Here is a 21,280-nt window from a genome sequence, read left to right as displayed (position 1 = left end):
AAGGTACATGTACTTATGTATGTAGTGAGGATACCGTGTAAGCTACTAAGTAACTTTGAATTTTGGATCCTCGCTAGCCTAGCATGGGCCCTGCAGTAACTTCTATTTAGGGGCATACCCCTGACTCTGCTGTACGGTTAGGTACATACCTTACACACATAAGGTAGGTAGGTAGGTACCTACCTACATACTTACAACTGTATGTAGCTAAGTACCTACTACTACTTAGCTAGGTATATAGAGAGTTGACAACGTAATGCTGTTTCTGAAATTAATTACCTACTACCTGCAGTTGAGATCTCAAGTCCTACCTAACTGGAGGTAATTAACTTTATCCTTCTAACATCACCCACATCGCGCGATTTGGAGCATCGTCAACGTAGCACGTAGCGAAAGCTGCCCCGAAGAAGAAATCATCCCATTATATATCCTTTGTCTCGGATTGAAGTTATACCTGATACACGCGGCACACTGAACCGTGCTGCCTGACAAGGCTGCCTTGCGCGCCGAAGCCTCATCGCCAGTACAACGCCCATCATGAAGATTTGGTCATCGGTAATCACGGTGCTGGGATTGTCCTCATGGGCAGCTCAGGCCTTGGAGGTTCAAATAGTAGGTTACGTCCCAGTTACTATGGTATCTCCCTGACTTATACGCTGTGATGCAGGACCAATCCGATGAGAATTGGCAACAATGCGCTGGTATATCTCCTGTTCTATCCGTCTCCCTCAACTTGCGCTCAACTTTCGCGTAGGCATGTACAATAAAGCAGCCTGGGGCGGCCCGGTTGACCCTTTCATCCTCACCGTGTTCCCGAACGATACCATAAAAGCCGACGAGGACCCTATCGTGAGCTTGATCATCTTCGAATGGAAGGACCAAGATTTGATTGGAGCTTTTCCCAACCCTGAAGCCTTTACTGTATGCGCTATAAATATAGACTACCCTGGGGGCGTGCTAATGGCCACTTTAGAAGGAGCGAATTTGCGATGAAGACAACGTCAAAGCAGACCTCTGCGATAAGTCCCACTTGGGTGAATGGATCGTAGCTCCGAACGCGACCGAAAAATCGGGAAATCTAATCTTGACACAAGCTGTCCATCTCAAATCGTCTGCTCCCATTAACTACCCTATCAAGAAGACTGGCTATTACTGCGTCGCGGCGTATGGGTACAGCATCAAAGAATTTAAGGGTGTTGTCGAATTTCGTGAGGCTTATGGCGAGCTTCCAGCAAGTCAGATACCAAAACTGCCATTTTATGGAGGCATAACAATCCTCTATGCTGTGGTTGCCGTGTATGTGCAATTGCCTCCCTCAAATGCAGTCTTAGACTTGTACTGATTGTGATTAGCTTCTGGGGGTTCTTGTATTACCAACATAGATACGATATTTGTAAGCAAGCCTTCATTTTCGTTGCGAGCTTAATAGACTAATCAACATTATAGTACCTGTACAGAATTACATCACAGCTATCCTTGTTTTCCTCGTTATTGAGATGCTTTTAACTTGGGGCTTCTATGGTAAGCTTAAGTCAACTCACGCGCCAAGGATACTTTGTAGTTGCTCATTGTGATTATAGACTTCCTCAATAGGACCGGCTCTAGCGTTGGGTCCAAGGTTCTCCTAGTCCTGGTCGCCGTACTGAATGCGTTCCGCAATTCATTCTCATTTTTCCTACTGCTCATCGTTTGCATGGGCTACGGCGTCGTCAAGCCGTCTTTGGGCAAGACAATGATATATGTCCGATGGCTAGCTATTGCGCACTTCGTTTTCGGACTAGTATATGCAATCACTAGTCTTTTGGTTTCGCCCGAAGCTGCTGGTATGTTTAATCTTTTCCCTCTGAAATGAATCTACTAAAATATCCCTAGGACCATTCGTACTTCTTATTGTACTCCCCCTTGCTGGCACTTTGACTGCCTTCTATGTATGGACACTGAACTCCCTCAACTTCACGCTCAAGGACTTGCGTGAACGCAAGCAGAATGCCAAAGAGGCAATGTACAGAAAGCTCTGGTGGTGCATCCTGATCAGCATCCTGGTCATCTTCGGTTTCTTCTTCTTCAACTCTTTCTCCTTCGCATCAGCTTCTGACCCTGATTATGTTCCTTTTCACTGGAAGTCTCGGTGGTTTGTCCTTGATGGTTGGCTGAATCTCGTCTACTTCGCTGATGTTGCTTGGGTTGCTTATGTGTGGCGCCCAACCGCAAACAACCGCCGCTTCGCAATGAGTGATGAAATTGCTCAAGATGAGGATGGCGGCTTCGAGTTCGCTGATGTGGGGGCCCCAGATGATTCAGATGATGACGAGGAAGCGCAAGTGGGAATGAAGACTTCGAAATCGCAACCGGCACCGGCACCGGCAAATGGTGTCAGCACTGCTTCGCAGGGCATAAGTAGAACCCCGGCGAAGCCAGAGTCGCCACGAGATTCATTCGACGGCGAGACCATATTCGCCGTTGGTGAGGATGGTGACAAGTTCAGTGATGATGAGGATGGTGGAGAAGGATCAAATCTTGTAGGAAAGAACAAATAGGAGAGTGTGGTCGAAGGCAAAAGATGGATGAGGAGGGCACTACCGAAATGCACACTTAGGTCAGTGCGTGTTTCATCACTGTATTAATATAGAGCGACTCTACGTGGCGTTGAAGGCATTGATTATCAATCACGATTGCTTCCGAGGTAACATGGTCTTAAATGTATTTGTCGCTCACCTAAGTCTAACAACAAGTCTGAGCTTACCCAAGGTGGTTATACGAGAAACTTGTATATCGCATAAAACGAATTGGCTGCTGAAGTTGAAGAGGCCGGGGGCATTATCGGTGGATATGGTACTCTTATTTTCATGATTGGGAAACATGCATTTTTTTTCAGCTTGTCTCCCTCTCATTCTTTTTAAGTCTTGTAGGTGCAGAATACTGTGCCATTGTGATCATATATTCCTAAAATGTAATAGTATAATGATACACGGGCATCGTACCGCACGATTGGCTTATCATTGCTAGGTTACGTACTTACATCACCACCGAAGCCAACAGGGCGCCTCCTGCCACCGTTTTCTGGAAGGATGGCGAGGGCTTTGTATACCTTGCCCATGCCACCAGGGCCACGATCTACGAGCCTCTTCCATGCCCTTTCGATCTCGCTCTTTTTGTTAATATCCACGACCTTCTTCGTCAACATCTCGGCGCGCTGCGCGATCCCCATACTCTCGAGGAAATGTGCCTGGTCAATGGGTCCGTGGCACTCCACACCCTCACTTGCGCGGGTCACGGTCTCGACGAGCGCCAAGAAATCAACATCTGCGCTGAGGTCCACGAGCCCTGGGTCCGCAAAGGGACTCACGCGTGCGTGGTGCCGGATCCCGCGTAGTGAGTTCATAGGTATCGTGTCTGCTGGGCCGTAGTCTAAGATCAGTGCGGCGCCAGATGGGCGTGGTTTTGGTTTCGCTTCTGACCCACCGATCCGTGTCGCGAAGTCCGAGGCATAGAGGGACGCATCCGGGCATACTTCGATAAGAGCATCGGGTATGGATCGCAAAGCGCGGTACCGCGGAGATGATTCTGGGAGGTAGGATGCGTGTCGTGTTTTTGAAGGACTGAGTGTGAGCTGGAATTCTGGGACTCGTTCGTGTTGCAAGGATTTTGGCGTGCCGAGATCAGCATGAGTTGTGCCTTCGGGCGTGGGTGAAACCACCATCTCCCGCCATTGCCGCGTTGGAAACAATGTGGTGGTTGAGGCTGAAGGCGAGCTGCCGCTTGATGTGACGGGCTGCTGTGTTGGGGGAACCTCGACAACCTGGAAAGCGTGAATGGGGAGAGCGTCGAAAAATTCGTGCGCTACTATGAAGGGGGTTTTGCTCGAGTTGTGCGGCACGGCCTTGATCGAGTCCGACCAGACGATCGGTAGGTCCGAGTATTTGCATGTGCTATGCCAGCCTTCCTTCGATTCGCGCATTGCGGCGTCCTCACCACAGAGGAGGTTCTTCTGCGCCACGCGAAGCTCTTTGCTTGCCTCAACCATATACACAGCATCGATAGCCGATGCCATGTCTTTGAAATTTCGAATAGTCTGTTGTATGTGTTAGTATAGCTTGAGACATAGAATCCAAAAACAACATTATTAGCTGAGGTAAGGATTCACCCGCAGAATATCATCCATCAACGTGCCTCGGCCGGGACCGACTTCGATTAGCTCTACGCCAGACCGTGGGCGACCCTGAGACATCCATTCCGCCACAAACCAGATTCCGATGAGCTCGCCAAAGACTTGGGATATCTCGGGTGACGTGATAAAATCGCCCTTTGGCCCAAACTGGTCACGACCAGCTTCAATTGCACCGGTGTAGTATCCACCAACATCGGCTGTAAGACACATACGCATATAACTTGCAAGTGGTATTGGGCCAGTAATCTGAAATTGTTTTCAGCCTTTGTCTCTCTCATGCACTATCATAGGGCTCGATCAAGGAGTGGCATACATTGATAGCTTCAGCAAGTTGCTTTGCCAGAGGCGTTGACCATTTTCTACCCTCTTCTTCTCTTCTTGAGGGTGTTGCGGACAAGGTCCTTGAGCTGTGGTAGATAAACTTTGGCGCAAGGGACGCAGGTCTCCGCGATGCGTATCCAAGCCCAGCGCGAGCTGTGCACACAATGGCCGACCTCATATTAGTTAATATTCTTATGTGCTCATCGTAAGAGACCAAAAAGAAAAATGTCGATGTTTGATTATGCGGAATGCCGCGAAGTTAAGGTATGATCAGGAGCTGGCATATGTACATGTACCATGAGGAAGCTCTGAGCTTGGAGCTTGTTACCGCATTGAGAGAGCTTCAGAAATAGGTCCATGGCACTTTAACCCGATTATTCTCCGATTACTGCGACCAACCTCGAACGTTATACCTTAGCACTTCATTCTACATACAAGTCTCACCAATATTTGGTGGCGGTATTGCATTTATCTTAGCGATCAAGCCATTTCTCATTCACTCCATACGCCATTCGACATAATTCAGAATCACCTGCCCCTCTTTCGAGTTCTCTTCCACTTTTGCGACGCCAACATCCCCGAAGCTAGACCCTAGCAATGTTCACGCGATAACCATAATTAATCATCGCCGTCCACATCCCATTTCCAACACAAATGGCGAGCAAATCCCGCTGGGCCAACACCGAGGAAGATGCAGCACTGGAAGCAAAGCTCAAGAAAGAGAAAGAGGAGAAGAAGCGACTGAAAGCCGAGAAGGCAGCCAAGGCAGAGCAGGAGAGGCAACGCGCTGCGGCTGAACAGGCGCAGAAGCAACGGGATGAGGAATCAAGCGATCGCCGACCGCCTGCAAAGAGGCGGAAACTCACACCAGAACGAGAAGATGGCGGGACTGGGGACACCGAGGACGTAAATCTTCTTCGCTTCGATGCTGGGGGATGGGCGCCCTCGCGCAGCGTTGAGAACTACGACAAGCTCAATGACATCGAGGAGGGGTCATATGGCTGGGTGGCAAGGGCTAGGGAGATCAAGACAGGCGACGTGGTAGCGCTCAAGCGACTCAAGCTCGATAAGGATGAGTCGATGCGAACAGGCCTGCCAGAGACAGGATTGCGAGAGATTCAGATCCTAAAGGACTGCTCGCACAAGAATATTGTCAAGCTACGGGAGGTTGTAATCGGCGAGGACACGTCGCGGATAGAGAACATCTTCCTTGTTCTCGAATTTCTGGAACACGATCTCAAGAGCATCCTCGAGGACATGCCGGAGCCATTCCTCGCCTCTGAAGTTAAGACTATATTACTACAGCTCGGAAGCGGCGTGGCCTATTTACACGATCAGTGGATTTTACATCGTGACCTCAAGACCTCCAACTTATTACTCAATAACCGAGGCCAGCTCAAGATCGCCGACTTTGGCATGGCACGGTACGTGGGCGATCCAGCCCCGAAATTAACACAATTAGTCGTGACGCTATGGTATCGAGCGCCAGAACTTCTCCTCGGCACAAAGACATACGGCGCACCCATCGACATGTGGAGTGTAGGATGTATCTTCGCCGAGATTCTGACGCGGAAAGCATTGCTCCCCGGCAAGAACGAGGTAGACACGTTGACAATGATATTCGAGCTCTGCGGCATACCGACCGAAGAATCATGGCCCGGATTCCGGCGATTGCCCAACGCACATTCCCTTCGTCTGCCCTCCAAGAACCCCCCAGGTGCCACGGGTGCTGTCATCCGCGCCAGGTTTCCGCTCCTAACGGCCGCCGGCAGTGCTCTGTTGACCGGTCTCTTATCTCTGAACCCGGACGCTCGACCCACGGCGAAGGAGATGCTGCAGCATGAGTACTTCCGCCAGGACCCCAAACCTAAGCACGAGGCCATGTTCCCCACGTTCCCCAGCAAAGCTGGGCAAGAACGTAGGAGGCGCCACGATACACCGAACGCCCCGGGACGTGGACAGGTTGCCTCGCTGGGAACCGTGGATTTCAGCGGGATATTCGCCGGCAGAGACAAGGAAGAGCGAGGTGGCGGGTTTGCATTACGTATGGTTTGAGATATACCAAAGCCACGAAGAAATAGTACTTGTACCGACCTCATCTTCCACCCGACTTGCGTCACCTGTCCTTCGGTTTCGTTTACCAATCTCGTGTGTAGAACTGAAGTCCCCGAAGAACCGAATCCTGGTGTTCAAGTGTGAGTATAACGCAATTACAAGCTATATATGTCATGCCAGGAAAAGGCCGTTTTGCTTGCGATTATTTAAGATATCTATTGACGTCCCTTATTTATCTTTCGTACATGCTTCCCCTAAGTAAAGAGATATCCTCAGATTATGGTGCATGATTCAGAGCCGCTGATGGCTGACTGCGTCAGTCAGTACTAGGTAGGTGTCCTCAATGTCCAAAATAGATACAGTTATAAAGAGTAACAGCATAAAAAACGCCCGTCCCTCGTTCCAGTATATGAATTGCTCCATTTCTCCGATTCCCCCGCAAATGATTATTACTAAGTTAACGTGATATATGTGTATACGATGACAACGACACGATGCGATTGATTATTTATCTGCCAGTCTGATGTTGCTATTAAATGTTGTCCCTAGGACGAGATGGATTGCACACACTCTGATCTAGATTAAGACTGGTAGACCAAAGTGATCATTTCTTTATCTGGTTAAGATTATACCAGTGCTGCAATTCCTGTCACGTACCACGTGAAACTGAAGATGGTGACCAGGCTCATGGTGACAACGAAGCCAAGGGCCTGGCGCTCGAGAGGGGTTGCGGCGCTGCAAGTGGTGCACCGCCATTCGGTAAGATTGCTGTACGGTTTAGGCGTGTACAGACCGAACTGGAAGCCAGAAAATGGGGCGAGATATCCGGGCTCGGGCGTGTCAGTGAAAGATCCCTCTGAGTCGTATACAAGGAGCGTATATTGCTCGACAGGAAGCTGGCTTCCGACCTGTTTTTGCTGGAACGCGTTCGAGTCCCAAGTGAAGGTAGCTGTGGGCTCAAAGGTCATGTTCTGTGTTAAGGTCCACGTTGCTGTCGCCTTGGAGCATGAGATCAAAACATCGACAGCGGATGGCTTCCCCTGGAGGGATGTATAGTTCCATTTCCATGTGATGGGATCCGTGTTATCGATGCGGTACAATGTTTGAGCAGCTGTTATTGGCGGGTCGATCATGGCCACACCACCAGGTGGGTCTAACGCATTGAACGTCGTGTGTTTTGGGGCTGATGTTTTTGTGGTTTTACTGGTGCCAGTAGCGGACCTCGTCACCTTGCTGGTAGAGTCATCATCATCATTATTGTCATCATCCTCGTCGCTGGGCTTGGAAGTGCCAGTTTCTTTGGCTGTATCGTCGGTAGCAGACTTTTCTGGTGCTGGTGTTTTTGTAGGTTGATTCTCCTGAGCTGTACAAAGGTTATTATTTGATCCAAGGCGAGAAAGTACTAGTTTAGTTGCACTTACTGGAGGATCCATCATCCTGTCGTACCACTAACGAGTCTAGATCAGGCAGCCACTGGGACCATGCTGCTGTGAGGGGTGATAAGGCGAGGGCAATAGTCAAGAATTGCTGTGGGCTCCTCATCTTGGTGGTCGAAGAGATGAAATATGATGATGCGAGGATGAAAAACGAGGCTTAATCGACTTGACCTAAGGAGATGGGATGTGATCGATTCCAGATGATTAATCGTGATACGGCCCGGAGGTAAAGGAAGCCGTTGGATGTCACGGCTGGTCAGGTCGGTCGTTGGGTGGTCGGGCCCCCTTCTCGAGACGATGTTGCTGCGGGTGCACGCCAGGGAAGAAAACAAAAGTCAAATGCAGTATTAAAACGACAGTAGTTCAGAGTTCGCCAAAGAGCCGGGCGAGATTAATGCAAAAATGCGAGCGAATGATGATAGATTTTGTCCAAAGCGAGCGACGGTAGTGTTACGAGAGAAGGGACTACTACAGATGATGGAAGACGTCTGGAATCGTCAATTCATGAATATGGTCGAGAAAGAGGGTGACGGGAAAGAACAGCAGAGACAAGATGAAGTCCGGAGCCAGGCGGGAAGAGAGCGTGGCCAACGTGAGACTGGATTGGCCGAGCGAACACGAGCATCAGGCCCAGAAGGGTTTGGCGGGCATAATCAATCTACATAGTACCTAGGGAGGTACTTAGGTACTTACCTAGTAGCAATCCATGAATGGGAGATCATCTCAAGCAGTTGGCCTAGCAGTGGCAGTGGCAGTGGCGGAGCGCTAAGGTACGAAGTAAGAAGTAGGTACATGTTACTAGGTGCGTATTAGTAGTAGATGGATGTACCTAGGCTAAGGTCTGGAGGGAAAAATAACAATAACAAAAAAAAAAAAAAAAAAAAAAGGAACAAGCCCAAACAAGGCACCCCCCTGCGGCCCGCACCAAGTAATTCCCCCTTGGCTGGGTCCTCAGTTCCGGGAATGGATGGAAAAATGCAAGATAAAAACAAGGACAGCTACCAACAGTCAGTCCCATAAATCAGTCAATTACTTCTTGCCCCAAGTTCGAAACACAGAGGCATTTTCATATAACAAATCATGGAGACGGGAGAGGCGGGAGGGATGGGGCGGGATTATCTACCCGTGACGTTGGCGACACACCGTACCCTCTGCGAACAAGCTTATTTCTACCTGCGTGTACCCAAGCTTTTGCTACTATCGTTTTCCATGCTGTGGCACGTACGGAGGAAGCCTACAGTCACTCACTCAGCCAATAACTCCGTCAATCAATCCAGTAATGGTGTGCTAAAATGGAGTCCAGATCGTATTCCCGTGAAGTTCCACCCACCCACCAAATCTTAGCAGCAGAGCTAGCTTACGTTGTTGTGGGAAGTTCGCCGAGTGTGGCGTGTATGTATGTAGACGTGTTTTGCTCAGCACCAAAAATAGGACCTTCGGTGTAGGAATGCTTGTTCAAAGCCGCCGTCCAACCCCTATCCATCCATCATGACCATCTACTGTGCAATACGGTCACATCTATCCTCTCACTTCAAACCCAAAGTCTAAACCCTGAAGTTGCAACAACCTGTGACAACCATCTATGTTTTGAACATCCAAGAGTTGGGGTGAGACATCCCAGAATCCACAGCCATGGCTCTCAGATTACCATGCCCGAAACATTCAACCACTATCAATCGATCAAGAACTTGTCATTAGAAACGGCTACCTGTCATCAGGCCCACCATCGTCCTTTGATGCCCAAGGGATTGATGGATATTATGTACAAACCGGGTTGAATTCATGAATCCCATCGAACTAGTGGAGTTGATAATTGAAAATCAGCATCAGTCGCTTAGTGGAAGAGAAAATCCGTAAGTGACATGTCTACACAGCAAAGGACCTAAGCATACAGGTATTTGATAACTCACCTAGGTACAGGCTGTATGGCAGAAGCAAACCAATAAAGCCACGTAATCATTGTCTCGATTGATATCACAAGCCATCAACTGCACAAAGAAGGAGTCTATCCGATGTGCTTTTTTAGAGATGGTCATGAGTGACTGATGGTTGGTGCGCTCTCTTCAATTACCTACGCCGTAACTAGTATCTAGCAGAATGCGACCCCAACCAACAATTGGGTTAGTCGGGCATCTAGGTGCTTACTTTATAAATGACGTCCAATATTGCGACCTGTCTGATTGCTAGAGGCACTATGCTCAGATAGTTAGCTACGCTTCATTTGTTGTAGATATGCCCTTAATCCCCTTCATAGCTAAACAAGAGCAAAACGAACAACAGCACACCATGTACCTGTCTCTTATTGACAAGGACCTACCTAGGCAACCACCCGAGGAGTATGGAGTGAATCTAGTCGTCTTAGAGTACGTAGTACATCTGTTGGTATATACTTATCGACCTAGTTTCCTCGCATGATGATACCTCTTGTTATTGGAGGGTGGTGTTGGTATAAAGCTGCAGGCATACCTCACAATGAGGGGGGCTGTTTGCTGTGTGATTTGCAAACGCAGTGCACATGATGTTGATAGTGTGCATCGAGGCTGACATGTTGGTTGCTTGTACAAACCCTCTTATGAGCCATTGGAGGACGGAGTTGGATTGCGGTATCTTTTTGTCCAATTGACGCAAGAGCCAGAAAGAACCTGAAATCAGAAGCGCCTACCTATGTAAACCTCCTGATACTTCTTACAGGTATGTAGTACACATGTTACCTGTACGTACAGGTAGGTAGGTAGATTAGGTACCTACATACTTACATAGGTACCTAATGTCAGGTTGGCTTGATAGGTAACCATCCTGCCTGCTCTTCAGTGCCTTAGGTAGTCAGTAGGCCAGGAGATAAAGTACACATACGCGGATTTTGCCCCTCCGCAAATGGTATCTTCTAACCACACCTGTGTACCTACCTACCTCCAGCTTCATGAACTGTTGCATACTTAGATGTAGGTAGCTGTAGATATTTCGATGGGAGGGTGCCTTGGCCAATATGTCAAACTAACTTAGCATGCGGGGTCACGATGCTTTGCTTTACAGTAGCTCCATTACTACGTACCTAGGTATGGTCCGGGAGTAGCAGAGTACACGCATCTAACGTACCTACCTAATCTCTAGAGCAACTATGTACTGTAGGTAGTAGTGTACCTACTAAAAGTGACCCAGAGGTGAGGTAGTCAATAAGTACCTAGTACATCTATTATATGTACTTCCCTAGCAGCATCAATTAGAACTACAGGCCTTCACGATACTTAGGTACTATTACCAAACTGGAAAATGTACTTACATATATCACCCGAACTCACATGAACGTGTCGACTACATATGTGTTCCGTATCCCAAGGTGGCACCTTCGTACAGCGCTGCTCACTAGATTTCAGGCTCTTACCTGTACAGGGAAGACAGTTTCAGACAATACGGAAAGATGTACCTACCCAGACGCCTTACTAAAAGTTAGGATCTTGCAACCAACAGTTAATGTAGGTACTTAGGTAGGTACATGTACGACGGGAATGTATGATTACAATAGATGCATCAACTGCAGGTACCTAGAGCTCTATCTACCTGCACCTTCCAGTACTACATGTTAACCTTGAATAAGTAAGTAGGTACTTACATATGTAGGGGATGCCACCCCACGGCTGCCGTGTGTCTCTTTCTTGCTGCTACAGTGCCTGCCGAGATCCTGAAGATCCCCTGCCACTCCTGTACTTCGACCCCCCTTCCCAACACCTAACGAAATCAACCCCCCTTACCTAGGTAGTGATTCAAGATATTATTTCCTATCCATCCTCCCACATTCGATTTGTCTCCCCACGTTGCCTTTTTTTCTTTCTTTCTCCAATTTGTCTTGGGAAAAACGAGAAGACCGGTTCTTCTTCAATCCCAACATGTCGTCTTCAATCGCAGATCCTGTCACAATTGACCGGACCTATTTCGATACCCTCTTACGGAGGTGAGTCTGAATTTCTCCCAAGTTTTCATGCCCAAGTAGTCCAGCTGAGTGCTGAGTCTCATGATGCTGCTCTACCTGTGTTGCATGGCCCGAAACCTAATCCTCTATTACTATCTAGAGCCAATGTGCGTTACCCATTGGGGCGACAATCTGCGTCTACTCTAACTAGGTGACTTGCCACTAGAAGAATCATGGCACAAGCGCAACACAATTTGTTTGCGACGATGAGACCGTAGTGCCTGTACCCAAGAAAGAATACGATAGTCTGGTCTTACTTTCCCGCCAATTCGGTGAGCTTCGAATCAACCTGGCGACTGCAACATAAAGTATTTCCTATTAGACGCCAGCTAAGTGTGTCCTAGCGAACCTAAAAAGAAGTCTCTTGGGAGCTGGTGTCACAGAGCAAAATATTGCCGTAAGTGCATATTATAGCCAAATGAACCCACCTACTTCTTCAGCTCCGTTGATAATCGCCAGACTCTCGTCCAAGATGCTACTGGTGGTAACGAAACTGAATCCTATGTAATGATCACGCCGCATTACAACCATAACCAGAGCGATGATCTAAACACAAGTCCTGAAGATGCTTTGTGCCCAGCATCAGCCTTACGAGGGTCATCGTATACCCCATATAGCTCTATCACGAATTACGCTTCTGGAAACGTTTCGTACTTCAATAGTGGATCCAGGCCCGCTACATTGGAAGAGAGTCATGACTGGAATAGTCACGAACAGCTAGGTGGCACTTTGACTCCTTCCTATTCCGCCGACGGACCGACGGATGCGCATGTCGACGCACTACATCAGATTCACAAGCCCGTTTACCCTCGTATGTGCAAACGAACGATTGCGTTTTATGGACTGCCAACATATACTACCCTGGGAGATGTGACGAGTGTAGTGCGTTGTGGTCGGCTGCTAGATGTATTCCTCAGAAGTGCTGAGCACACTGCGTCTGTATCGTTTGTACGGGAGGAGGATGCAGTTCGGTTCTATGATCACGCGAGAAGAAATGACGTCTACATAAAGAACAAGAGAGTATGTGCAATGAACACTGTTGCTGCTATATCTGGGTCACTAATGATGCGTCAGGTTTTCGTCAAATGGGCCGACCGTCACTTCATTCTTCCTGGGCACGTCGCGAACAAGGTCGCTACTGGCGCTACCCGAAATCTGATAATTCGACGCTGTGGTGCCCACCATACCGAGGACAGCGTCCGCGAAGACCTAGAGCATATACACAATCTAATTGTGGTCAAGGTTGAGTTTGTAGGAGGCAGCTGTTTCATAAAGACCAATTCTGTACACAATGCCATGTTCGCAAGGACATGTATGATGAGCCGCGCGTAAGTTGTTCCCAAATGACAAGTAGTAATATACAAATCTAACAGGTGCCGTCAGAAAATACAAGGGATCCAAGATCGAGTGGGATATCGACGAGTGTGATCAACCCTTTGAGCCCGTTCAAAAGGCGGAGATTAAGCCGCAGTATCCTTTGGTAAAGTCGCCGGTAGCGGGCGCGGGGAACCGATTTGCGATGCTTCGCATCGACGACGACGATAATAATGAAAGTGACGATAAGTTCGACACGTCATCTGAGATGCCAAACACTGTTGATGTCGCCGCATGAACAAGCACCGCTGGACATAAAGATTTAGGAGGTGGGGCGGAAGTCAGTCTTCCCATGTTACACTACCGCCTCAGTAGGTAATGTCAAATGCTCAGCAGTGAGAAGTAGCCCCTGTGGAATGATCTACAGGATCTTGATGATAGGATCGTAAATATAGGGAGTATCGGAGTTAGGTATACCCCATTACAAGATAGTTGCCCTAAAATGAAGAGTTCTCGATGCTTTGAGTTCTGATCACGCTTGTGCTAGCTATTTGGTCTTTATGCGGCATGGGGCGTGCTACTGACGGCTGCTTATATCCATACAAATCGTCTTACACACCCTGGGTAGCATCAATATTTGGCCACACCAACTTATGAGTCCAATAAGGAATTGAATGTGTGAGGAGGTATAGGTACGTAGTAGATAGCCCTTGTGTAAGCTGCCGGCCCACTCCAGACCCGATTTCGTGGTTACGTCCACTACAGTGGATACCATCCCCGCATTACACTAAAATTAGAAGCGGCTCTCAACACTTGGCAACCTCTCATCCAAATGCATGTAACCTGGTCACGAATTACACGTACAATGATAGCATCATTACTGGATATTTTATTGTTAGGTGAATGTATCAGCCGTTATTATTCTTTTTATTTTCTGACCACCGTCGACACTGTAAATATCCAACTGCTTGATTTTACCGAACCGAGATTTTTATGGGTTCTAAACTGATATAACAAGGGCAGCAATACTGAGCTTGGAATCTAGGCAATTCAGATTATAATGAACAACTAGGGCTGCATGAGTTCTTGACCAATCAACTCCTTCTCGGCTGTTGGTGGCTTGGTTCTACTCTATATACAACTGGTCTGCTAGCCCGGATCGCCTGGGTCTCTAGGGTCTGTTTCAAGAAGCGAAGTCTGTATAACCTCACTTTCCAATATTGCCTGCATGTCTCTGAATGATCATGAACGGCCTGCAATGGCCTTTCGTACGGCCGAAGCGCAAGGCAAACTGCATATTCAGCTAGTACAGTTTGTACGCGTGTAACAGTCATTAAGTGTATAAATATTCTACTTGACAAGAGGCATAGCGTGTAGTGTTCTTCCCGTGTGCCGAAATTGTATATACAGTCTTAGTAATGCCGCTAGCATGCCGCCCAAGTTTAGATGTACAATTCAACACTGAGGCTGCAACAACCTCAAGCTATCTAGGCAAGTAGGTGGTACTCCAACTGGATCTGTTCGCAGTTCGCAGGGACGTCGTCTGCCTCGTGAATGGAAAGCTGAATGTGCCCATCATCTCGGGTGCAGCCAAAGGGAAACGCCGTTTCACTACCTGTCGGGTAGTTAGCGACCGTTATTCAACATCGTTAATAGGCAACCAGGGACGGCTACTACTTACCCCACCAAGGGAAAACAGGAGAGTCTAATCTGGGTTGCCAAAGATCGTCGCCGGAGGAGTATTCCGTCTGGGGAGTTAACTCAAAATCGTTTGGGTTTCTTTCAAGTTGATAGGTCGTGCCATCAATGTCTACCAAATATTCGATGTAAGTTTCATGAAGAGTCGAAGCTCATAGCAACTCTAGTTTCAAATGCAGCCGGTAACATACTCATAGTAATCGCGTACCAACCGGTGTGGACAAGGTTCCAGAAGTGTAGATACCATGTGTCTGGTTTGGCCTCAGTTGCAGGCACGAGTTCCGGGAAACCCTTCCCCTCGCTCAAAAATCCAGCGAGTTTGTATCCCTCGAGGCTTGAGCCAGCCCCTACCGTAAGAGCAACGTTTCCGTCTGGAGGATAGTTTGGGAGGTCAATAGCAGCCGCGACAGCCGCGAAAGACAAAGCGGACATAGATACACGCATGATGAGCGAGGTAGCTTGTGGTAGTTTGATAATATAATTCGAAAGAAGACCTGGAAGAGCTGCAACTGTAGTAGTTATTGAGGTAGAGTACAGCGAAAGTATGAAATCAGCGAAGAGCATAACTCGATCAGTTTATATAATAATTCTTCTCGATTATTGCTGCCTCTTCATCAAGCCACTACATCTATTTTTATACCATCGGCCCTCCTGTTATGCTCTCTCATACAACATTCCGCGAACTTCGAACCCTAGACTAACTACTGTAACCTGGAAAACTGACGTCCAAATGGCAGGGACTTCGACAACTGCAAGGATAGGTATCGTGTGGTCCATACGTAAGCAAGCGAGAAGGGCTAGTGCAGCACTAGTACCGGGGCGCCAAGTCCAAAAGTTACTAATATAATCCGCAATGTACTATTTGAATCCGTTTTAAACTAAAAAATACGAAGTTCAATCGAACCGAGGGATGGGTGACTTAGTCACAAAGAAGCAGGTCGTAATTTACGCATAATACTACAATTGTCTTGGCCAAGTGAAGTGGGCATGTTGAATGCTGTGCCGCTCGGATATTTAGCCTTGTCTTTTGACACTTCCACTGAAGGTTCCTCGCTGTAGAAAATAGCTTCCAGTGCTGTCATCGTGATCGCACGATAGGTTGTTAACGAAATTCGAGTAAGGCTTTCTTAGGACAAGTGTAACCTCACCGTCCGGCTCCGTCAATAGATGCGGTCAGGAATCCTGTACCTATATTATTGCTACATAGAAGTTTTAGAATTCTCTTGTGAGCTAGGCCCTTGCCGTTCGCAGCAGTCTGCTGATGTGAAACTCATCCGTTATTTGTCAATACTTAGTAGCAAGATATTCACTGACTAGATGACCGGCGGAACCACAAGGTAGGGGTGTTGGGTAAGTTGTATCGAAGGGGAATGCATTAACGCAGGTAACTGTATCCAGCTCGCATTGATGAATGAGAAAGTAAATAAGAAACTTGATCAGTTATGGGAGTATGACCTTAAAAGTGAGGTACCGTAGACAATAACTTGAGCTAAGATTGGGGAGTGCTGTTGTAATTTGTTACGAGATATTACAAGAGATAGGCTAGCCAGTCCACTCCTAGATGGTTGAAGATGACAACGAGCACCAAAGAAGCGAGGAGATCCAACAACAGAAATCATTGCGAAAAACTGAGAGAGGAGACAAGTGGCTGGGGGCCAAGAAAGCAGCGGGGATGGGGACTAAGAGGAGAGGGAGAAGAAGTGGATAAAGATGATGGAGGCACCAGAGGCTTCTTGTCCTCAGGCATGGGCCTCACAGAAAGTAAGTGAGCCTCGACATTTTCAAAAGAAGCAAGCCCTTCTGATGATTTTAAGATATCTACCGATACGCATTCTGAACGTTAGGAGGTATACCGAATTGCAAAGCAGTGGCTTCACAGATCAAGTGTATATAGGTAGCCAGAAGGAGCTTGAGTGCCCTCACTCATTGAAACTGAGGTTTGACCTTCTAGACTTCGCGTAGTAATAAGAGTCTTACTGTTAACCTCATACCGGGAGTGACTCCTGGTGTTCGATGATGCTATCATGATGTAGAGACCTAACTATTGTGCTAAAATATAGCTAGAGGGGAGTTATAAGTTGATCGGTCTTGTATATTGTATAGATATAGCCTCGGAGACGAACAGCAGCGAGTTGTTCTACGCCTAAACCGCCTTGGGACGGATATCGTAGCTGCTGAAGTTGAGGCTACCCGGTGCAATGACGCATCTTGGAAGTTTACTTGAATACCATCGCGGCGCTCGCTTTACAGAAAGCGCTCTCTGCCCTGCTTGTTATCGTATCCAACTCGCTCATACTTGCTCGATTGCCTACATGGAAAGTCATCACCAGTTGCCAGGCTTCAGAGTCGTAGGTGCCAGATGTTTGTACACGCCATGGTCATATGATATGATGCTCGGTGAAATACATATAAAACGAAAAATCGCTAGCACGGATGCACGCCACTAACCGTAGCCCCAATCGATTCGGGCGGGCTATTAGGTGAATGAATATAACAAGCTCTACTATTCAATACAATCAATAGGTAGGGGGAGAAGCTTCCTCTGAATATGTCCGAGGGTTGGCTGTACTAGAAATGAAGTTCTTTGAAACTACCTACTATGTAGGTATTAGGTGGGCAGTTCGACGAAGTGGACAACGCCGTCTATGTCTGTCTTCATTCATAATATGCATATATCCTATCCTGTTGCTCAGTCACCTGACGGGATCAAAGACAGGTGAGTATTACAGGAGCACATGACCGAAGCCAACACACGTCTACTTACCTGGTAGTCCTGTCATTGTCCAGTCATTGTCTATTCAGTAGGTGTACATATCAGCCCCAAGAGATTAGGTAAGGCTATCGGCTCGCTATCGGCTCGCTACCTACCTAGGTACCCGGACCACATAACGCCACAGTAGCACCGGTAGTGCTGTCAGGTACTGCCAGGTACATCCTGTATGGAGGTCCCCACCTAACAGTACGTACTGGTACTTACTTCCCTCCTACCTCCTCACTTCCAGGTTGCATTAGGTAGCCCACAATAGGTACCTAGCGGTAGGTAGACCGAGCTGCCACGCCACGACGTGACTGACTGGCTGACGGCTTTGGGCATCGCCAACCACGTTGGGTGTAGGTATTCTATGTCCACGTAGTCCACCGGCTCAGTACCACGGTCCGTCACCTCGTTCTTCGTTCGCTATCCTTGCGCCACGCACACAATATATCTCCTCATCTCCTTTCTCTGTCCTTTCCATCCCGGCGTCGTGCTCACTGTCGCAAGCAGGCTGTTAACGCCATCTACCTACGCCATCCACACCTCTTACCCCGAACAATCGCCGTTGAGCGCAATCGGCACCCACCCCGCTGGTTCCCGATTCTCCCAAAAATATCCGTGACGATATCAAACCACAGGACCCGTCCTTTATTCATTGGTCCCTCTCCTCTATAGCTACATAGATTTGGTCATGCAAGTCTGTAGAGGTCAAGATGGCGCAAGAAAAAATGTCTCTAGAAGATTGTATGTTACTGTAGCCAGTCACTCCGTCACGCGCTCCATGGCCGCCACCGTTCATTTCGACCTGATATATCTGACAAACTCTCCTAGGGCTGGACGATCTCTGCGTCCGATTCATCATAAACCTCCCCCGAGAGGACCTCTCATCAGTGGCGCGCATCTGCTTCCAAATTGAAGAGGCGCAATGGTTCTACGAAGACTTCATCCGGCCCTTAGATCCCACCTTACCATCCATGTCATTGAGGACGTTCAGTCTGAAGATGTTCCAGCACTGCCCGCTTCTGGCGTCCTTCTCCGCCGACATTCACCTTAAGGCGTTCGATGAGTTCATGCAGTATAAGACCAGAGTCCCCGTCCGAGGGGCCATCATGCTCAATGATGCCATGGACGCCGCAGTGCTTGTTAGAGGGTACAAGAAGGGGGCGAGCTGGAGTTTCCCTCGAGGGAAGATCAACAAAGATGAAGATGATGTCGATTGCGCAATTCGAGAGGTCTACGAGGAGACAGGCTATGATATCCGCGCAGCTGGCTTGATGGAGAAGAACTCACCTGTCCATCCCCTCGAGGTCACTATGCATGACCAACAAGTGCGGCTGTACGTCTTCCGTGGTATTCCAGAGGACACCGTTTTCGAAACGAGAACAAGGAAAGAGATAGGCGATATTAAATGGTATAAGCTTTCCGATCTGCCTGCATATAGGAAAAAGAAAGGCGCTGCAAAGAATCAAGGTCCAGGGACGTCTTCGCAAGATAGGTTCTATATGGTTGCGCCCTTTATGGTGCAACTAAGACAATGGGTTTTGAAGCAGAAGAAGCTGGACGAGCAGAGCGCCCCAGCTTATACTGGACATCTTCATCCACAAGCTTTGTATGAAGAAAACCTCATAGATGATAACATATTGCACGAGCCGCCACCACCACCTTCCAGCTCACATCCAGAAAATATCGATAGCGCAACTAGAGAGTTACAGCGGCTCCTTCAGATCAAACCCCCCACTCAAGGCCTCCAGCTCCCATCTCAGACTCCAAACCAGCCGGCCGGACAGGCGTTACTGTCTATTCTACAACCTAAGACGGTCAATACGGGATCCAGACCAGGACAAAGCCAACTCCATGAACCCTATGGTGAAGAAATCACAAACATGCTTCACTCATCGACAATGCATCATCATGGGCAGGCTCATGTATTTTCTGGATCCAATTCCTCGGCACCATCATCATTCCCTATCAACGCGCATACTGGCCCGTCTGTCCAGCAACAATATCCCCTTAGACCGCGACCGCAAGTCTATATCACGAATGAAATCCCCCAACTGATACGGAAACCAGAAAATCCACCTGTCCAGCTATTGCATCCGCAACCTCTACCTCCCCAGGTCCAAAAGGAGATGCTTCTACGTGATCTACGCGAACTGGCCTCATCACCAAATGTTATAGGTAGTGCCAATCAGCCCGCTTCTCATGGCCTACCTCAGGGTCTGCACTCAGTAGCTGGTGGTGCCCAACTTCAGCCTCAACAACATAGAGGCATGGACGAGCGTGCAAAGCACGGGCCTCAATTAGGTGCACATTCTGTCAACTTACTAAACGTATTAAAAGGGGATAGTCTTCCGGCTTCAGGAGCGCCGGTCGCCACTTCATACCCTCCGTCTTTGACCAGTAACTTGCCCTCCCTTGGAGAGAGCCAGCGCCGGGTACAACCAACACACACTCCTGAGGCCGCATTCCGTGGCCAGTACGGCGGCACAGCCATACCGTCGGCTCCATATCCTGCAGCCACTATGAACGCACCAGCCCCCTTTTCGCGTGGTAACCACCGTCCCATTGCACCAACAGACCAGCACCGTGTCTCGTTGTTAGGCTTGCTAAAAACCGGGTTGCCTGCCGTCCCTCAACAGGGCGACGGCCAAGGCGCGTCATTATCAACGGCCGTCCCTCGGGTCGACAAGGCCGATTCGCCAATTCAACAGCGCACAAGACACGGCCCGTCTACTGCTGATGTTCTAAAAACTGCCGCTAGGGGGAACGGACAACCTATTCAGTTCAATCCTGAGCTCAATTTACCTTACGGTGCACATTCTATACTGCGCCGTGGTCCTAGCCGTACATCAGCTCAGAGTCCAGCGTTACCTACACGAAATTCCAATGAGGTTACTATCAACCCACCGACGCGTTCTCATCCGAGTCCAGCGTCATCGCGAGGCAAAATGTCGCCTCGGCGCCACATGTCACCTTACCAGAGTTACCTAAATACGCGTGTTCAGTCTCCAAAGCAAGCAGCTAGCCAGGTCCAGACACATGCTATACCGTCTTACCCGTTTGGCGGGAGTCAGGGTGGCGCCACCAATCCTCTATCACAAGTTCGGGGCTCTCCATCTGCCTCTACGCTTCCTACGCCTGGCATGATCAAGCCCCGGCAAAATTCGACAGTGGAGCACAAAAACACATTGTTGTCCATATTAGGAAAGCCACCGGCGCCAGAAATTGAACAGGGCATGACTAAGGATGCGGTAGGATCTGAACAGATGGCTACTGGTCCTGGACCGATGCCTCGTTCACGGCTGACGTCATTTGCTTCGCAGCGGTCAAGGCGTAATAGTGCGACGCCTCTTTCGTCCGCAGATCGGAACTTTTTGCTAGGTTTTTTAGAGAACGCTTCAAACAATGCGAAGGGCTGAAAGATGGGTCGAGATATCTGGACGAGGGAGGATAGCAAGAACTCCGTCTATTGTATTATGAATTAGCTATCATGGTCTACCACTAGCGAACGGTGAGGAATGTGGATTTCGCTTAGCGCGTTTAATTCATCACATAACTTAATTAGT

At 48.5% G+C, this 21,280-nt stretch overlaps 7 protein-coding genes across 7 annotated transcripts; 4 read left to right on the top strand and 3 right to left on the bottom strand.

Annotated features, from left to right (window-relative positions):
- The first annotated feature begins 278 nt into the window (after positions 1 to 278).
- F5B22DRAFT_586349 (lung seven transmembrane receptor-domain-containing protein) lies at positions 279 to 2,961 on the top strand. The gene is made up of 8 exons (XM_047973546.1): positions 279 to 612; positions 668 to 701; positions 755 to 921; positions 974 to 1,296; positions 1,353 to 1,393; positions 1,447 to 1,521; positions 1,581 to 1,823; positions 1,873 to 2,961. Exons 1-8 carry the CDS (start codon positions 538 to 540, stop codon positions 2,535 to 2,537), a joined length of 1,623 nt encoding a protein of 540 aa, XP_047835900.1. The 5' UTR covers positions 279 to 537; the 3' UTR covers positions 2,538 to 2,961.
- On the bottom strand, positions 2,962 to 4,786 carry F5B22DRAFT_586345 (S-adenosyl-L-methionine-dependent methyltransferase). The gene is made up of 3 exons (XM_047973545.1): positions 4,482 to 4,786; positions 4,145 to 4,414; positions 2,962 to 4,072 (listed from the first exon to the last, which is right to left on the bottom strand). Exons 1-3 carry the CDS (start codon positions 4,665 to 4,667, stop codon positions 3,008 to 3,010), a joined length of 1,521 nt encoding a protein of 506 aa, XP_047835899.1. The 5' UTR covers positions 4,668 to 4,786; the 3' UTR covers positions 2,962 to 3,007.
- A 239-nt stretch (positions 4,787 to 5,025) lies between these two features.
- F5B22DRAFT_164315 (Pkinase-domain-containing protein) lies at positions 5,026 to 6,880 on the top strand. The gene has a single exon (XM_047969265.1). The coding sequence runs from the start codon at positions 5,144 to 5,146 to the stop codon at positions 6,542 to 6,544; it is 1,401 nt and encodes a 466-aa protein (XP_047835898.1). The 5' UTR covers positions 5,026 to 5,143; the 3' UTR covers positions 6,545 to 6,880.
- F5B22DRAFT_164331 (uncharacterized protein) lies at positions 6,858 to 8,573 on the bottom strand. Its single transcript, XM_047969266.1, has 2 exons — positions 7,966 to 8,573; positions 6,858 to 7,907 (listed from the first exon to the last, which is right to left on the bottom strand). Exons 1-2 carry the CDS (start codon positions 8,084 to 8,086, stop codon positions 7,171 to 7,173), a joined length of 858 nt encoding a protein of 285 aa, XP_047835897.1. The 5' UTR covers positions 8,087 to 8,573; the 3' UTR covers positions 6,858 to 7,170.
- A 3,012-nt stretch (positions 8,574 to 11,585) lies between these two features.
- Positions 11,586 to 13,727, top strand: F5B22DRAFT_655680 (uncharacterized protein). The gene is made up of 7 exons (XM_047979905.1): positions 11,586 to 11,929; positions 12,048 to 12,054; positions 12,114 to 12,219; positions 12,292 to 12,344; positions 12,407 to 12,967; positions 13,022 to 13,275; positions 13,331 to 13,727. The coding sequence occupies exons 1-7, from the start codon at positions 11,865 to 11,867 to the stop codon at positions 13,557 to 13,559; spliced, it is 1,275 nt and encodes a 424-aa protein (XP_047835896.1). The 5' UTR covers positions 11,586 to 11,864; the 3' UTR covers positions 13,560 to 13,727.
- Positions 13,728 to 14,748: 1,021 nt separating this feature from the next.
- Positions 14,749 to 15,403, bottom strand: F5B22DRAFT_641678 (uncharacterized protein; the record flags this gene model as incomplete). The annotated part of the gene is made up of 3 exons (XM_047978021.1): positions 14,749 to 14,876; positions 14,943 to 15,071; positions 15,151 to 15,403. 3 exons carry the CDS (start codon positions 15,401 to 15,403, stop codon positions 14,749 to 14,751), a joined length of 510 nt encoding a protein of 169 aa, XP_047835895.1.
- Positions 15,404 to 18,427: 3,024 nt separating this feature from the next.
- On the top strand, positions 18,428 to 21,133 carry F5B22DRAFT_641677 (uncharacterized protein; the record flags this gene model as incomplete). The annotated part of the gene is made up of 2 exons (XM_047978020.1): positions 18,428 to 18,458; positions 18,546 to 21,133. The coding sequence occupies 2 exons, from the start codon at positions 18,428 to 18,430 to the stop codon at positions 21,131 to 21,133; spliced, it is 2,619 nt and encodes an 872-aa protein (XP_047835894.1).
- Positions 21,134 to 21,280: the final 147 nt, after the last annotated feature.

Source organism: Xylaria bambusicola (assembly GCF_022495145.1).
Source record: "Xylaria bambusicola strain CBS 139988 unplaced genomic scaffold F5B22scaffold_2, whole genome shotgun sequence".
Classification (NCBI taxonomy): Eukaryota; Fungi; Ascomycota; class Sordariomycetes; order Xylariales; family Xylariaceae; genus Xylaria; species Xylaria bambusicola.
The sequence above is the reverse complement of the archived record's forward strand: the minus strand, read 5'-3'. Positions and strand labels throughout refer to the sequence as shown.

Coding starts and splice junctions, on each gene's coding strand:
- F5B22DRAFT_586349 (XM_047973546.1), top strand. CDS start 538: ATGAAGATTTGGTCATCGGTAATCACGGTGCTGGGATTGTCCTCATGG. Junction 1,297..1,352: donor CTCTATGCTGTGGTTGCCGT/GTATGTGCAATT, acceptor GATTGTGATTAG/CTTCTGGGGGTTCTTGTATT. Junction 1,522..1,580: donor TTTAACTTGGGGCTTCTATG/GTAAGCTTAAGT, acceptor TTGTGATTATAG/ACTTCCTCAATAGGACCGGC.
- F5B22DRAFT_586345 (XM_047973545.1), bottom strand. CDS start 4,667: ATGAGGTCGGCCATTGTGTGCACAGCTCGCGCTGGGCTTGGATACGCA. Junction 4,415..4,481: donor AACTTGCTGAAGCTATCAAT/GTATGCCACTCC, acceptor AAACAATTTCAG/ATTACTGGCCCAATACCACT. Junction 4,073..4,144: donor TGATGGATGATATTCTGCGG/GTGAATCCTTAC, acceptor CACATACAACAG/ACTATTCGAAATTTCAAAGA.
- F5B22DRAFT_164315 (XM_047969265.1), top strand. CDS start 5,144: ATGGCGAGCAAATCCCGCTGGGCCAACACCGAGGAAGATGCAGCACTG.
- F5B22DRAFT_164331 (XM_047969266.1), bottom strand. CDS start 8,086: ATGAGGAGCCCACAGCAATTCTTGACTATTGCCCTCGCCTTATCACCC. Junction 7,908..7,965: donor ACAGGATGATGGATCCTCCA/GTAAGTGCAACT, acceptor ACCTTTGTACAG/CTCAGGAGAATCAACCTACA.
- F5B22DRAFT_655680 (XM_047979905.1), top strand. CDS start 11,865: ATGTCGTCTTCAATCGCAGATCCTGTCACAATTGACCGGACCTATTTC. Junction 12,968..13,021: donor TCTACATAAAGAACAAGAGA/GTATGTGCAATG, acceptor ATGATGCGTCAG/GTTTTCGTCAAATGGGCCGA. Junction 13,276..13,330: donor ACATGTATGATGAGCCGCGC/GTAAGTTGTTCC, acceptor AGGTGCCGTCAG/AAAATACAAGGGATCCAAGA.